Source organism: Empidonax traillii, unplaced genomic scaffold (genome assembly GCF_003031625.1).
Source record: "Empidonax traillii isolate 1590-97213 ecotype Southwest subspecies unplaced genomic scaffold, ASM303162v1 scaffold900:size397343, whole genome shotgun sequence".
Lineage (NCBI taxonomy): Eukaryota > Metazoa > Chordata > Aves > Passeriformes > Tyrannidae > Empidonax > Empidonax traillii.
In genome coordinates this window covers 54,693-69,734 of record NW_020956093.1, presented here as the reverse complement: position 1 = coordinate 69,734, position 15,042 = coordinate 54,693, and the positions used below count along the sequence as shown (strand labels likewise).

At 43.1% G+C, this 15,042-nt stretch overlaps 1 protein-coding gene across 1 annotated transcript in view; it reads right to left on the bottom strand.

The window, feature by feature from the left end:
• Positions 1-6,322, bottom strand: part of OSBPL11 (oxysterol binding protein like 11) — a 44,448-nt gene extending 38,126 nt beyond the window's left edge. Inside the window, exon 1 of the mRNA XM_027902646.1 lies at positions 6,118-6,322. Within this exon, the coding sequence (XP_027758447.1) occupies positions 6,118-6,254 (137 nt within the window). The 5' untranslated portion in view covers positions 6,255-6,322. The remainder of the gene's footprint in view (positions 1-6,117) is intronic.
• Positions 6,323-15,042: the final 8,720 nt, after the last annotated feature.

The following is a 15,042-nucleotide window of genomic DNA, read 5'->3' as shown; positions in this document are numbered from 1 at the left end:
GACAATGCTCTTGATAGTTGCTCACTGAGGAGCCACAGCACCAGAGAAGGGAACCCAGACCTCATCACCTGGTTCAGAAATTGAGCTTATATTCCCTACTAGAACACCAATCAACATGAAGCTCCTCTTTAAATTACCAAACCTGTTTCCTGAACTCTATCCACTTACCACCCCTCACACAGAAATTTACTTGTCTTAACTTACAATACATGTGAGCTTCCATCTGCTCCAACCCCATTATTCCAAGTTTAAATACATGTGTGAACATGAATGGCTCACTTGCCTTTTGAGAAGTGCCCTGAGCTTCAGCAACTGTAAAATCAGCTCGATAAAAGATGACCTTAACATTTTAATAACACAGAATGGATGCTGAGGACTGACCACTTTAAATATGAGCTTCTTGTCTAATTTGCTCTCTAATGAGCAAATTATGTGAACTGCAGCATTTCTAATTTAGTGATATAAGCACGGTATACTCTTTAAGCAAAGAGTCAAATGAGGATAAAGAAATTCAGGCACCAGGTTTTTCAGCCAGTTCCCTCCAGCATATCAAACAAATGTGACAGCAGTCCTAATCTCATTTTTAGTTATAAAGAGGAACACATAAAATTGCAGAAATAAATTCTAAAATTCGCAGCAACCACTTGAGAAAATCTTATTTTCAGCATTCAGAATCACACTGCAAAAGGCCAGCAACAAGTCAAGGTGAGCAGCGTGGGCTCTCTGAAGGCAGTGCTGAGGTAATGCCACAGATCATCAGAAACAGAAGCAAGGAAGATCATCTGCTTTGACACAGGCTTGACATAAAAGCCACCAGCCAACCCAAAAGACACCAACACAAAAGCCATTTCCCTTGGCAGCTGGCACCTCTGTGTGGCAATGCCAGCAGGTTCTTAGGACAGCAGGATGCTGAGGTAGTGGGGTGGGCTGCAAGAGCAGGGGAAAGTCAAAACAGCAACCCTTGCCAGACCTCCCACCTGGGAGATGACACCGTAAAATCACAGCCTCTCTCTCCCTCTGCAGCTGTGCATCACAAGGAGGGGGTTTACAGTTATTGATTACAGCAAATATACACAAATTCCATATAGGATCCCAAAGAATTTTGTTTCAAGCAGTGCAAAAAGAAAACCCAGAACAAGAGAGGTGGGTAATAAAAAAGGAAGCAGTAGGAGTGCCAGCATGAGAGAGAACTGTCCTAAGATGACATTAACATTTACCTGAAGGCTTAGGAGGTTTTTCTTTTCTTCTACTTAACAAGTGATAGGGACTTAAACGTAAATTCTGGCCTGCTCTCGAGAGCCACTTAATTATGTCAGTTCACGCTCCTTGTTGCAGCCTAAGCAAGAATTTGATGCTCAGACAAGAACAGAGGACCAGCAAGGGAGAGATCTGCAACACCAAGCATTATTGAACACTGTGCTGCCATTACCTCCTGTATCTGTTTCTAACCAAGCTGGTTTCAGCTTTATAGGCCAAACAGGTGAAATTTATCCTCCCAAGATCAAACATTCATGGAAATCACTAGAAACACATAGAAACTAGAAACATTCAATACCTCTTCTTGCAACTGACATCAGTGACACACCCAATACAAAGGATCCTTTTCAATGTCCGCTCAAGAAGACTGTATCAGTTTCAAGACACTCTTTTTTACTACTAATTAGATCATTTTGGCAAGATAGCATGAATAAAAATCAAATACTTCCACAGTCTAGCTCAGTTTCACAGGCTCAGCTGATACGTGTTTAAGTGCAAAGCACCGTCAGCCAACCTCAGAAAACTGGGATCAAACTCAGAAATAAGCACTGTCTTTAAAATGCATTTCATATGAGATCCAATGTATCAAGAGGAATTCATGATCATCTCAAAATGCAGAATTAAAATATATTCATGTGTTCCAGTTACCAGTTCTTCTGTTACATTATCACATTATCACATGCTGACCTGCTCAAACACAGAAGACTGAATTAAGGTCAGTAACTGTTTACTCCCTTTTTTTAGCATTTATGAAGAGTGCTTGCATAGTATCAACTGCAAAACAAAGCCCTTGAAAGAAGACTGGTGACCATTTCACTTGTTTCATGTCATCCATTTGCATTCGATGCAAAAAAGAATTAGTGTTACTCTTTTGTCAAAACTCTCTCTCTGCTCTTATTTTCTCTTACTCCAGCCTGAAGCCACCTAGAGTAACTTTGCAAGAGAATTCTGCCTGAACTTGATAACCTTATTAATGACAAGCAGAAGCCACCCAGCATGAGGAAACCTCTTACTGGCCATTGTCACCCCAGTAAGAAAAAAAAACAACAAACAAACAAAAAAATCCCAACTAATAAAAAGTACTGTCAGTCTAGGAAGTTTAGTCCTTGAAGCTGCTTTAATCCTAATGGCTTTATATACTAACTGAAACTGTGAATAACCCTGCTGCAGCGCTCAGGTAAACTTTCAGGACCGGCTAACTAAACTTAACTTGCTTCCTTAAAAAAAGAGCAAAAGACACAATCTGTAGCATTTTATAGCTATAAATGGCTAAATCCATAGCAAGCAGATGCTAAAACCATTTCCAAAATAAGGAACAAAGGCAGCCATCTACAAAAATACATGCAGAACTGATAAGCAAATAGGTTTTGAAATATAACTTGTAAGCTTCAAAAAGAGCAATCATTTGGGAAATTCATGAACATTTTACATATACTTCTACCAGCAAGGGAAGAAATGCTGGGAATCCTTTTAATAGCAGCTAAATTGATTTATGTATCTGAGAACAGAACCACTAAGAAAAACATAAGAGGACAGCACATTTGCATGTCTCCAACTGGGAAAGACTACCCTGTTTTACTAGTCAACCACAGCACTTTGAACTTCTCGTTTTGTAGATAAATGAGAAACAGTAATTGAAAGTCAATTCTCTCAGAATTATCTGAAAGCCCTTCAAGCCAGGTTGACAGGGCTTGTTACACTTCTCTGGCACATATTCCAATCAGCTCTCCATTTAGCTCATAGACAGAGATTCTGCTTTCTGTTTGAGACATTTTTTATGCTATTTGAACGAATACAAATCACATGTCATAGACACACCTGCCAAACCTGCCACCTTTCTCTCACTGCTTTGAAACTACTCTTGTTCATTTAACCTAGAGCAAGGCAAAACCCAAATGAAGATGGTCAAGAGTTAGGGCAGAATTGCTGAATGCAAATAATTCTTTATATGAATAAGGCTATACTTACTTCTCAGTTTGGTTACTGCTGAAAATAAAGAGAATGTTATAATCTTAAATTACTTTATCAAGCTATCTTTTAATAATTTGAAGTTATTCAGAAGTCTCTCCTCCTGATAACTGTTTTTCTAAATGAAAAAGGTTAGAGAGTTTAGTGTGCAGCACAGCCTCTCAGGCTCTCTTTATCTACTTAAACCCAAGTTAACATTTGGGCTGTTCCTGACCCCCATGAGGAAAATGCAGCCAAGGGTTGGTTGCTCTCAGACGCTCTCTGACCCTGACTGTGTATATATATATATATGCACAAGGAAACAAGATCATTTCCTGTCAGATGGTTAAAAGAGCAGTTTCTTAAGAACTCAACTTCTAGTAAGTAAAAAAAAAAAAAAAAAAAAAAAAAAAAAAAAAAAAAAAAAGTATCTTCCTATCCTCAGAAGAAACTAAGCCCTTACAAATTTCAGAAGAGGCACTGCTGTACTGGCTGCCTAAAGTCACCAATACACAGGCCACAAGCAGGAAGTCTGATGGGAGATTCAGCTGTATCGCCACATCACCTCAGGTTGTCTCTTCTCCACGATGATAAATATTTGGTCTAAATCTGTTACAGCTATTTAAAAATCTCCCTATTAGCTCTTACCAAAATATAAAGTTAGACTTCTTGCTTCATTTTTTATCTTCTAGACTTCACTCTATGCTGAGGATGTGTGACTTTCCACCTCTTTGAGAGATTCAGTTTTCATCATTTCAGGTTCCAGCAGTGCTGGAGGTTTATTTTTTGTCTACAGTCTCAACTCCCCATTTGGAGCATTAAAGTATCAAGTACCTGTTGTCCCATTTGTCTGACAACTATGCTACAGCTGTTTTGACAAGATGCTTCACCAAGTAGAGAGCTAAACTTTTATACAAGACACGGGCTGGGAGAAGCAAGTACTTCAGGACCATCCTCCTGCCAAACTGTGTGACCACAAACTGCTCACACTCTGAGCTAGAAAAGTTAAAGATCAAACTTCCACCAAAAGTTCCCTACTTCTAAAACCCATACTTCAGATACTGATTCATCATTGGGGGGGTCTCACATTTGTCAGATATATTTTAGTATAGAAATAATTCACAAAGTGAAATCTAAGCTACAGCATCTCATGCAGGAGAGCTTCCTACAGAGATGGGGGAAAAGGTGATATTTTGTGGGTAACTAGATATAGAGACAAATTTAGGAGTAAATAATTGATTCCCAAGAGAGCAGAGATTAACAGCGAGGTATCTCAGGTGTCCACGATAATACCATTAGTACATTTAGTATGTCCCAATATTCTAGAAATAAAATAAATAGGAAAGACTAATTTGCACTAGAGTATTAGAGCAAATTAAATGAGGTATTGAGAAATAACATGGACAGTTCCCACTTAGAGCTGTCAAGCTAACTGGCTAACACTCAGAGTCAGTTCAGCTTTCACCCTACAAGTCACAGCACCGAAAGAAGAAATGGAAGACTTGGATGGATAATTTTAAAAAGTGGAATTTCACTGCACAGCACTGAACTGCAACCATCATCTCAAACATACTAGAGCAAAAAGGCATCCAGGCAAATCAGGTATCTCCAATTCCACACAAAAATATAAAATACTTCCATCTTGATAGCATAAACTAACTCCTGTGTTTCACATGTGAAACACATGAACACTAAGTGTGTACTTGGTTACAGTAATAGCAATTTTCTTTAGAAAATTCAGTTCTACTTGAATCCAGAGTTTTAAAAAAAGTTTAAAAGTGACTGAAAACAATAGATAAGGCAAACAATAACAAAATCTGACAATTAGCTTTCCTTCTTTAGCAGCCTGAAATATTCACCCTGAAATCACCACTTCTCTTCCAGACACTTAGTCACCAGAAAAGTAAATTACTCGTGACCCAGATTCTCAGCAATGACCGAGCTGCTCACTCCCTATTAAAAGCACCAGCCTGGGCCTGGGTGCTCCTTTCTCTGAGCCATCCCATGTCCCTCTGTCCCGCTGGGTGCAGGCAGATGTACCACTCTCCGGCTTCGCTGTCTCCACACGCAGGGCACAGCAAGCCAGCCCATCTGGGATGGCAGATGACGGCTTTGGGGAGTCTCCATTTGAAGGAGAAGTGTGTAAACTTCACGTAACAGCAGCCCAGAAACATGGCAGAACTCCAGTCAAGGATGAGAGACCTAGGAGCAGACATTTGGAAATCCCTAAAGCGATGCCTTATAGAGTCAGCGTGTGAGTGGGAATATGTTCAAACAGAAAGAAAACTGGGAAAAAAATATATGGAACCCCCGAAATCTCTCGAACACACAGGCAAATAATTCAGAGTAATGCTGCGTGCTCAGCTTCTTCAGCTTTCTCAGCTCTCTTCGGCTGTACTTGCTGTACCTAAGTAATCACCTCAATTTATGCTAAGCGCAGCCGTTCTTAAAACAAGTCAGATAAGACACTCCGTACACACTATCAGCAACAAACACAAAGCATCAATAAAAAAAAAAAAATAAAAGATTGCTATTAAGTTGACACACCGAGCTAAAACTCGGCACAAAGTTTGGCTTTTCTGGAAAGGCTGGAAAGCGACGAAGCGCCCCCCCCCACCCTCCCCAACAACAACTTTAAACCGCGCTCTGCAAAGGGGGAATGGGGATCTGAGAGGCGGGAGCATAGGCACATCATCCCCCGGCAGCTTTGTGCTGATACAGGAGAACGGGAGCCGCCCGCGGGTTCCACAGGGACAGGGGACACAGGGATAGGGAGTGCCCGAGTGCCCCCGCACCGCACCCGGCCGTGCTGTGGGAGCCGCGGGGCTGCAGCCGGGGCAGCCGCACCGCCCGCCCGGGGGCAGCCCGGGCAGCGCTCCCGGGCCCGCCGCGCTCACCGCGCCCCACGCCCACCTGTACTGCCAGCTCTTGCTGCCGCGGCCGCCGCCGCCGCTCCTGCCGCCGCTCTGCCCCGCCGCCGGCGGCGGCGGCTCCGTCCTGCCCTCGCCCTCCGGCCCCTTCATGGCCGCCGCGGGGTCCGCGCCCTGCATGGCGCCGCGGCTGCCGCCCCTCAGAGGCGCCCCCGGCCCCGGCGCACGGAGCGAGCCCGCCCCATGCGGGCTGCGATGGCGGCGGCCGCCGGCACCTCCGCGCCCCGCTCGGCAGCGCCGGGATGGGCTGGGATGGGCTGGGCCGGCCGGGCTCCCGCACGGCCGCGCTGGGATGGGCGATCCCGCCCTCCCGCTCCCTCACCCGGCCCGGCCCCACCGCCCCTTCCGGGTCAGCGCCGCCGCCATCTTTAGTGCGGGCAGCGCTGGCGGACCTGCGGGAGCGCCCCGGGCTCGGGAGAAAAGCGGGGATTTCCTCAAACCCTCCGTGTGTGGTTAGGCTGTCAGCGCCCTTGAACGGCTCACATCAAAGGGGTTACGGAATGACAGCCTTTATTAACAACGTCGCGACAGGTTAAGGTTCGGGGATTGCCGGTGACAGTATCTGACTGCAAAAACGCATTCGAAACAGTACGCTAATTCAAAGGAACATACTAACAAGCTCTGATCCCTAACATAAGTTAGCTCGAGATAATCGTTCAGTGCACACAGAGTAAGTTTCTTACCCAGTAGGTGTCCCTATGGGGAGAATACGGGTTCAGCCCATCCGCTGGTCCCAGAAGTTATTGATGGATTCTTCCCTAACTTCCAATTTGGCATATTCTATTATTCTATGATTCTCCTAATTTTTTAACTTATATATGCTTTTATATTCTTATATTTATATCATTAACTTGCATTATGTCTTAAAATCAGGGGCAGAGAATCCTTGTTCTGGCTTTAACTAATCTGAAGAGGAGGAAGAGGAAGGCAGAATCAGGCATGACTGTGGTTAGCGAGGTTCTAGTTTTACTCCATGTCTCATCCAAACTCCCTCCTCCGCTCTCCGGCTCTTATTATACACCTATTATACTGTAAACAACCATGACACAAAAGATGCTAAAAATTTCCTGTGTGAGAATCATACATAGAAGCAAAAATGTAAAGGCGAGTATATTTCATACACATAGTTTATTTACCTACATCATCTCCCCTGGTAGCAGTTCTTTACCCCATGAAAGCCACCCTGGCCTTCTCATTTCCTGCCTGCACTTTCCCAGTGACATTGAAAACATCTTTGCCTTCGGCCACCAAATGACAACAGCACCACATGAGCATCATGTCTTTAAAATATATTTACGAGCTTTAATCTGGCTCTAAAATTAGCACATATATCCATCCATCCCTGCCAAGCACACAAATTTGACTATCAGAGACTAGAATTCTCTTACAGGGATGTAAGATATTACCACTGCACAGACATAAAATCCACCACTTCTGCCTTTTTAGAAGCACGCTTGCCTCTGCAGGCAAAAAACCAAAACAAAACGAAACAAAAAAAAACCCAACCACCAGCAAAAAAACAACCAAACCAAAACCAAAACATTTAAACGAACAAAAAAGGCTTTCTCAGCTACATTTTTCTCCTGTGGACCTGCAGGTGAACAGACCAGCAGAGTAACGTTGTCCATCTGAGAAAATTTTGGCCAGAACTACATTCTTCTTCTCCTCCAAACGTGTTAGTTCCTGCTCTGCCAATCACTTCACATCTCTATTGAAAATACAATATAATGGCATGGTATCATAATGCATGCCAATACCCCTGAAATTTCCTACTGACATTTGCCTGGGAAAATCTGAAGCAAAAGGAGCTCAGGCAAGAATTCCGCTTGTGTGCCTTATTTCCCCACTGCTTGAGGACAACCGGTCCCAGCAGAGACACAGCTTCACCCTTGCTGAGGTTACCTTCGTAACCATCACAGGTGGTCAGCAGGATGTTCCTCCACACAGAACGCCTCCAACGCCCCACACAGGCCAGCGATCCTTTAGCGCATGTTTCTGCAGCCCCTGAGCACTGGGTGGTGAACTTCGCTTTTCTTCCTCCGTGCATTTAGTTTTTTTCTCTTAAAAAAGGGCGCTGCATGTGCAGTACCAGAGGCTCTCGTAAGAGGGCATTGACGAAATGCTGAAAAGCACAGGAAGGCTGACCGCTCAACCATTTTTACTAAGGGCTTACACACTTCAAGCTGCCTTCTCTCTTTAGTTGTGGGTGCTACTAACTATAGCTTGTGTTCAGTTCACTGCTCTCTTCACTTTCTCCGTTATAATTCAGTGGTTCAAAATGACCCGGATCCCACTCTGGCCTTTTTGAGCGCAGCAGAGGGTAAGCATCACTGTCCCCCATCTGTGGCCTGCCTGCAGCCTGCCAAAGCCTTGCCACTGGCTGGGAATTCCTGGTCTGGAGGAAGAAATGAGGAAGAGCTGCAAATCTGGAGGAGAAACGTGTGAATAGGATAACATACGTTCACCAACAGTTGTCAAATAAAATCCTTGAAAGCCTGATTATGGCTACAAGCTGAAGTGGATTGTATTTTATTATAACTCAGGTTAAAACAAATGTGCCAAATTTCCATTCATCATTCTGTTAATTTCAGGAAACTGACCAGGATCTGATCAAACCCAAAACAAATCTTGTTGATTTCTTTCAAAGTTTATACTCTGGCTATACAAAGAATTATAGAATCATACAATGACTTGGATTGGAAAGGATCCTAAAGATCATCTCACTGGAACCCCTGCCAGGGGCAGTGACACCTTGCACCAGACCAGTTTTTTCAGAGCTCCATCCAGCCTGGCCTTGAGCACTTCCAGGGATGGGGCATCTACAACTTCTCTGGCCAACCCATGCCAGTGCCTCACCACCCTCACAGTAAAGAATTTCTTTCTGATATCTAATCTAAACCTTCTCTCTTTCAGTTTAAAGCCATTTAACGTGCTTAGCATTTCTTCACATCAGTATCATTTCTTCAGAGCAGCAAGGTCTATTCATGTTCAAAGAGTAAAAGCTCTAAATGTCAGCATATTTCTCATCACTATGCCTTAAAAAAAAAAAAAAAAGGTGTAATATTTTAAAAAATAATAATACAAGTTTTCTACCACTCTCTTGTTGATCAGACAAGATGTTTTTCCTGACCTAGTAAGATTCTTTGGATGAGACCAAGTTTAACAGTTTTAAATCGGTGTTCCACTCGGGTATCCGAGCAACAGATAGTATTGCTATTTCACTATTGCTGTTCCTGTCTGCTAAGGGAGCTACGTCCTCTACAGGCTTGCAGAGGAATGACACCAAACCTGGGAAAAGAACGCCAAGGGTGCAGCCTGCCTTTACTGCACGAGAAATGTGACTTATAATCATTGCTGAACAGGGGGAGCTGCTGGGCGACGAGAGAATGACACAAAAGTAACATTGCTAGCAAAAATTCCCGTCTGCATTTTTTATTTGAACAATTGTTATTCTTTCTCAAGGCAACTGATACTTCTGATACTACTGTTAACTGATACTGTTAATAGTCTGGGAAACAATGTTTTCTGGTCTCTTCTGGGTAATGGACATGAAAGAACTTCCTATTCTTGCCAAGAATAAAAGATACCTGCCTACTAAAACTGTAGGTGCTGTGACACAAAAACAAGAAAGGAAATTTGGTTAAAATAAACAGCATTCTCCTTCAACACACTGAGCACATGGCTGTGTTCTCCTGACTGTAGGTAAAAATGGCCAGTAAGGTCAGGTGAATGTAACACAAGTTCTTTCATCTACCAGAGTATTTTATACTGTGAATGTTCTGATTTTGGAGCTTTACAGATATCACTGAGTCCCTGGGTCTGTGGCTTTGCTGTAATTTGACGTGTGCGTGAAACACTGGATTTCTGGTGCGTGCTTTTAATGGTTTTAATTAATCCTTCTGTAGTTTTAATGATTCAAACCCTTTTTTCATTTGGGATTTTCAATCACTGCCAATCATCTCCTGATTCTTTGTTCTTCTCTATCAATCCTGCTGTAATGCAGGGGCAGCTGAAAACAGCAAACTTACACATCACAGCAGCTCACATTGCCTACAAAATTTCCCTCCCTGTCCATGACCCATTTACATCCTTCCCACTCACATTTGGCACCGTTTTGAGCTGCACTCTGAGTGACTTTGCATTGAGTCATGTTTCAGGGTCCAGCATTGCTTCAACCCTACAACGACCAGACATGGAAATGGAAATTGCGGCAGCAGCAAGGGCTCAGTCTGGCTGGAAGCTGGGAGTGTAATCCCAGTAGTTTCTGCCCTGTGAGACACCCTCTGAGGAAAGGACTGTGCCCTGGGAACTCAGTGAAGAATGGGACTGAAGGACCTTGCATCTGCCTTTGGAGAGGCTTCTTTGGAGTTTTGCTGCCTGTGTAATTTTTTTTTAATGCTTTTGTTTGGAGGTCATAGCCTAGAGCTGTCATTCTCACAACAGCCATGGAGCTGCAAAAGTATCAGAAGCAACACTACTCTGGAGCCATCACACAAGACTGAAGAGCACGGCATCCCATCCCTCTCAACACTGGCAAACTACAATCAGCACATATTTTATCTCCTAGACCTCAACAGCCTACAGCTCTGCCCAGTGCCCAGCCCCACCACCTGGAACTGTCAAAATACTTACACTGTCTTGTAGGGCCTTCCAACTCCCCACACAGACTAAAGCTTGTCCTGGAGAGGCAGCTCACCAGCACTAGCAGGACATAACTGTGTTACAGTCAGAGTTTGAGACATTTCTGTAGCCACAGCATGGATGAGCCCTGTGTTTCAACCCCTTTCCCTGCCCTTGCATCACTTCCCAGCATGCATGGCTTTAATCTGGCAGTGTGCTGGAGCTGCTGCTGATAGCTGCATATGTGTTCTGGGTCTTTCCCAAGTGCCAGTCCTTTGCTTGCTCAAGTCATACAGGGATGCCTCCCTGCCCTTTACTCTCCAACTCATATGCAGGCAGAGCTCGGGGTATTTCCTCACCACCCACTGTGTCTGGGTGCGGGCTGTTCTAGCACAAAGGGCGATGCCTGGAGCCTGTCACCCCTGTCTGCTCCTTCTGCACCATGGAAGAGCTTTCCTTCTGCCTTGCCTCAAAATCCCCGGGGTGACTGTTACCTGGACTTCTCACCCTGAGCTCAAGGGGATATTTTCCGCCAATTTACTCACCCCAACGGAGAGTGAAATAGGAACTTCCTCTAGATAGCCCCCTACTCAAGCCCTTTGTGTGGGAAATTCTGGAATTCAAAACCACACATTCGGCTGCTTAGGGCTGACTACTTCTTCAGAAAATGTAGCCACATGTGAGTCCATCATAGAGGAGTCAGCCCTGCTGCACTGGGGGACCACCCAGCAGGTTCTCTGCATGGGCAGAGTGAGCAGGCACCGAATGAGCTGGGCTGGGTCACATCTCAAGAAAGTATGGACCTGCTACTGGGAGAGGAGTCCAAGGAAAGCACATTCCCTTATCACCACCTGCATCCTGGGTGTGCTCAGCAGGAACAAGGGGTCACATGCTGTGGCTGTGTTTGAGGGGCTTTGCAGCTTTTTCATCCATCTCATGGTCATCTCCAGCCCTTTTCTAGAGACTTTTTCTGCCCTACACTATGGCACAACATGGCATTGCTGCCTTCAGCTGTTCTGCAGCTCACTGTTAAGATTCCTTTCCTCCATGGTTCTCAATATTCTGAAAAACTAATGTGCTATTATTAATGTGTCATCTAACCTTAAGAGCTGCTTAGTGAGTTCAGTTCTTCAGTCACCGGCCCTTTCTCCCAGATGCTTTTCTGAGCCACACTTTACTCCTACACACTTTTCCTGCATGGTTTCTATGGCAACATGATTATCTCTCCATCTGCTGTAAATCTCCATTGTCATGTTTAGAGGCTTGTTATCTCAGACACAAATGCCATTTCCAGGTGTATCATGTTAACAAGTTCAGTTTGGAAATCAAGCCAAAGCACTTGGTAATTTTTGTGGGCAAACCTATACAGTCCGTAGTTTTACTGCTGTGTTTCCATATGGGTTCTGCTTTAGAGATACTGATACCAAGCTGTTCTCATTATCAGATCCCCTACTTGTACCTGCACATACTGATCAGTTCTGGATTTTCTTCAAAATTTCCAAATTATATTCTTCCTTCTCATTGTAGTCTGTGCTGCATACAGAGTGGGTATATTTGGGTTCTGTAAAGTCTTTGTAGGTCAGTTGCCTGGGGTTTGATATCTTTTTATAGAAAATTAACTCTAAGTTACCAGTACTGTTTCTCTCTGGCAAATGCATTTTTCAGTTCTGCTATAATCCTGTTGCTTCTCCTGAAAAACTTCTCTGTTGAATTACAGACAGTCCTAAGGAGTACAGATGGTTTACAATTGGCCTCTCAGTCTGTGCTGCTTGAATTCCTTAAATTACTTGGAATTATGTAGATTTCTGTAGGGCTAAAATACAGTCTTATTTTCTGCTATGTACGTGCAGTTTTCTGCTAAGTGTGAAAACAAAAAGTTCTTCTTATATAATCTGTTCAGAACCTGCAGCAGAAAACTCAACTAATGAAACAAGTAAAGTAAAAACTTCACTGTTGATTTGTTTTCTAGATCCCATGAGTCAGTAAAAGCAGACTGCAAGAAGTCCATGTGCAAGCTGTAAAGCTGTCAGCTCTTAGGGACACAAATTGATATTATTTATTTGTACCTAACATCAAGGAAGAGCTTTTTAGATATGTTACATGCTACCCCAGAATAAATGGTTATTATTTGCTATCAATAATTAAAATCATTAAACATACAAATCACATTTAAAACAATGCAAATATTCAATTTAGAATATAATTCAGGGAAAACATATGTGCAAAAAATTTCCAGTGGAAAATGAAGGGGCCCATGATATCCAAGTAATTTTGATGCCAGTGCAGTCCATCAGGCTGTCTGGTGCAAGGTTAAGGTCAGGTGTGGTGCTTGCTGTTTGGGCAGAGCTGAAGGGGTAGGTTTTTTATGGTCTGCAAACCTTGACCAGGGAAAGGTTTCTGTGGACTCTCACAACAGGTGAGGCTGAAATTGGGAACCCTTGTTCTAAACTCCAGACCTACCTCAACTTTAACTTTACCTATAGCTTCACAGGTGAGGAAATTAAATGTTTGAGTCCTGCTGACATCAGCCCACAGGGTTCAGGGGGAGAAAAAAAAAAAAAGGAAAAGAAAAAAAAACCACCAAAAAACCACTTTAATTTTCAGTTCCTCTTCCCCTAAACTCTGAAGCCTTCATTCTTTAAGATGCCGAGGAGTGTTACTGTCTGGTCACCACCTAGGGAGTGCAAAATTCCTACCCTGCTTTGCTTTCAAGTAGTCACAAGACAGAAGAGGCTCCTTGAATCTTACTTCACAGGATGCAATCAGTGCAGGACATCTCAGGAATATGCAGAAAGTCTAGTGAAAAAAATGGGAAGGGAGTGATGTGCAGAGAAATTTGTCTTTCAAACACTCAAAATTAAACGTACTGCTCCAAATCAAAAAAAAAAAAAAACAGACCAACGCAGGGAAGCAAAACAGAAACATAAGGGTTTTAGCTGCATGATTGGAAAAGAAACAAAAGAAAGTATTGCCCACAACAACAGCAGGGCAGATTCCTAAAAGCTAAAGGAATAAATTACTTCAGACTCCAGAAGGGAAAAAATGTAACTAACCACAGAGAGCAGAGGCAGCAAAATTAATGGGCTAAAGGGCATGGATATGGAAATCACCGTGTGACACAGGCACAAAACTCAAGGGCTCTCTACCTTTCACTTCTGAAGACTGAATAATCTCTATCACTGAAATCTTTAAGATTATTTAAAGGAAATGTTAGCCATGAGGAACAAAAGACATGAAAGGAAGGAGAAAAGGGATTAAAGTGTAGGCAAGGCACATTATGTGTAGACCAGCCCAGTATCTTTCTGTGATAAGATATAGGCATATAGGAACAAAGGAAAAATAATAAATCTTATCAACCTGGACTTTGGTAAAACATTCGATTTGGTATTACCTAGATAATTATTAGTTAAACTCAAGAAGATGAGAATTAACATAAGCTCTATAAAATGACAAAGCAAGAGATTTGGGAGTGAAAACTGCTTATGGGGCTGAGAGCAAAATTATAGGACTGGAGAAATCAGTCTTAGTAATTTCATTACTTGGCTTGATGCAAAAAATGACAAGTGAGGTAACAAAAGTTGCTAATGACAAAGCTGGATGATATTTTCAGTGGAGAGGAAATCCTACAGGACAAATTATATGACTGTTATGTCCTAATAACAGACATGTAACAGCATACAGTGCAGAGACATACACTGAGAGACTGATAACATTTCTGCTGTAAATTATCATTTATCCATTATGAACAACAGAAGAGGAAGAGCATGTGTGGGATGTAGTTATTAAAAAGATAAATGCAGTCTTACATGTAGCAAGCCATGTATTTGCAAGAACAGAAAGTAAATATATACAAAACACTGGCTAAAATTCAGCTGAAATATCTGGGCATCATTGGGGTTATCGGTGTTCTGCAAGCCTGAACTCATCCTGGAACAGGTACAGAGAAGTGACATCCAGATAATCAGAGGAATAGATAGAGAGCATGTCTTGCTGAGCTTGGCAAAGTGACTGGTGAGATGGGATCTGATTCCTCTCTGTAAATACATTTGGGGTTTAGGCAGGCAGACAGGGAGAATGAGCACCAGGGGAGAAGAATCACTCACATTTATAGACAGCGCTTGTGCTAAGAGCAGATGGGCATAAGTTGGATATGGAACAGGGAGAAGGGCTCTCACTGTGAGAGGAGTAATGCTCTCAAACAACTTCTCAGTAGGAGAAGAGGGGGTAAAAAACCTAACCAGTTTTAAGGTGTATACTGAGTTTGGCACTTCTCAGTCACATTTTTCAG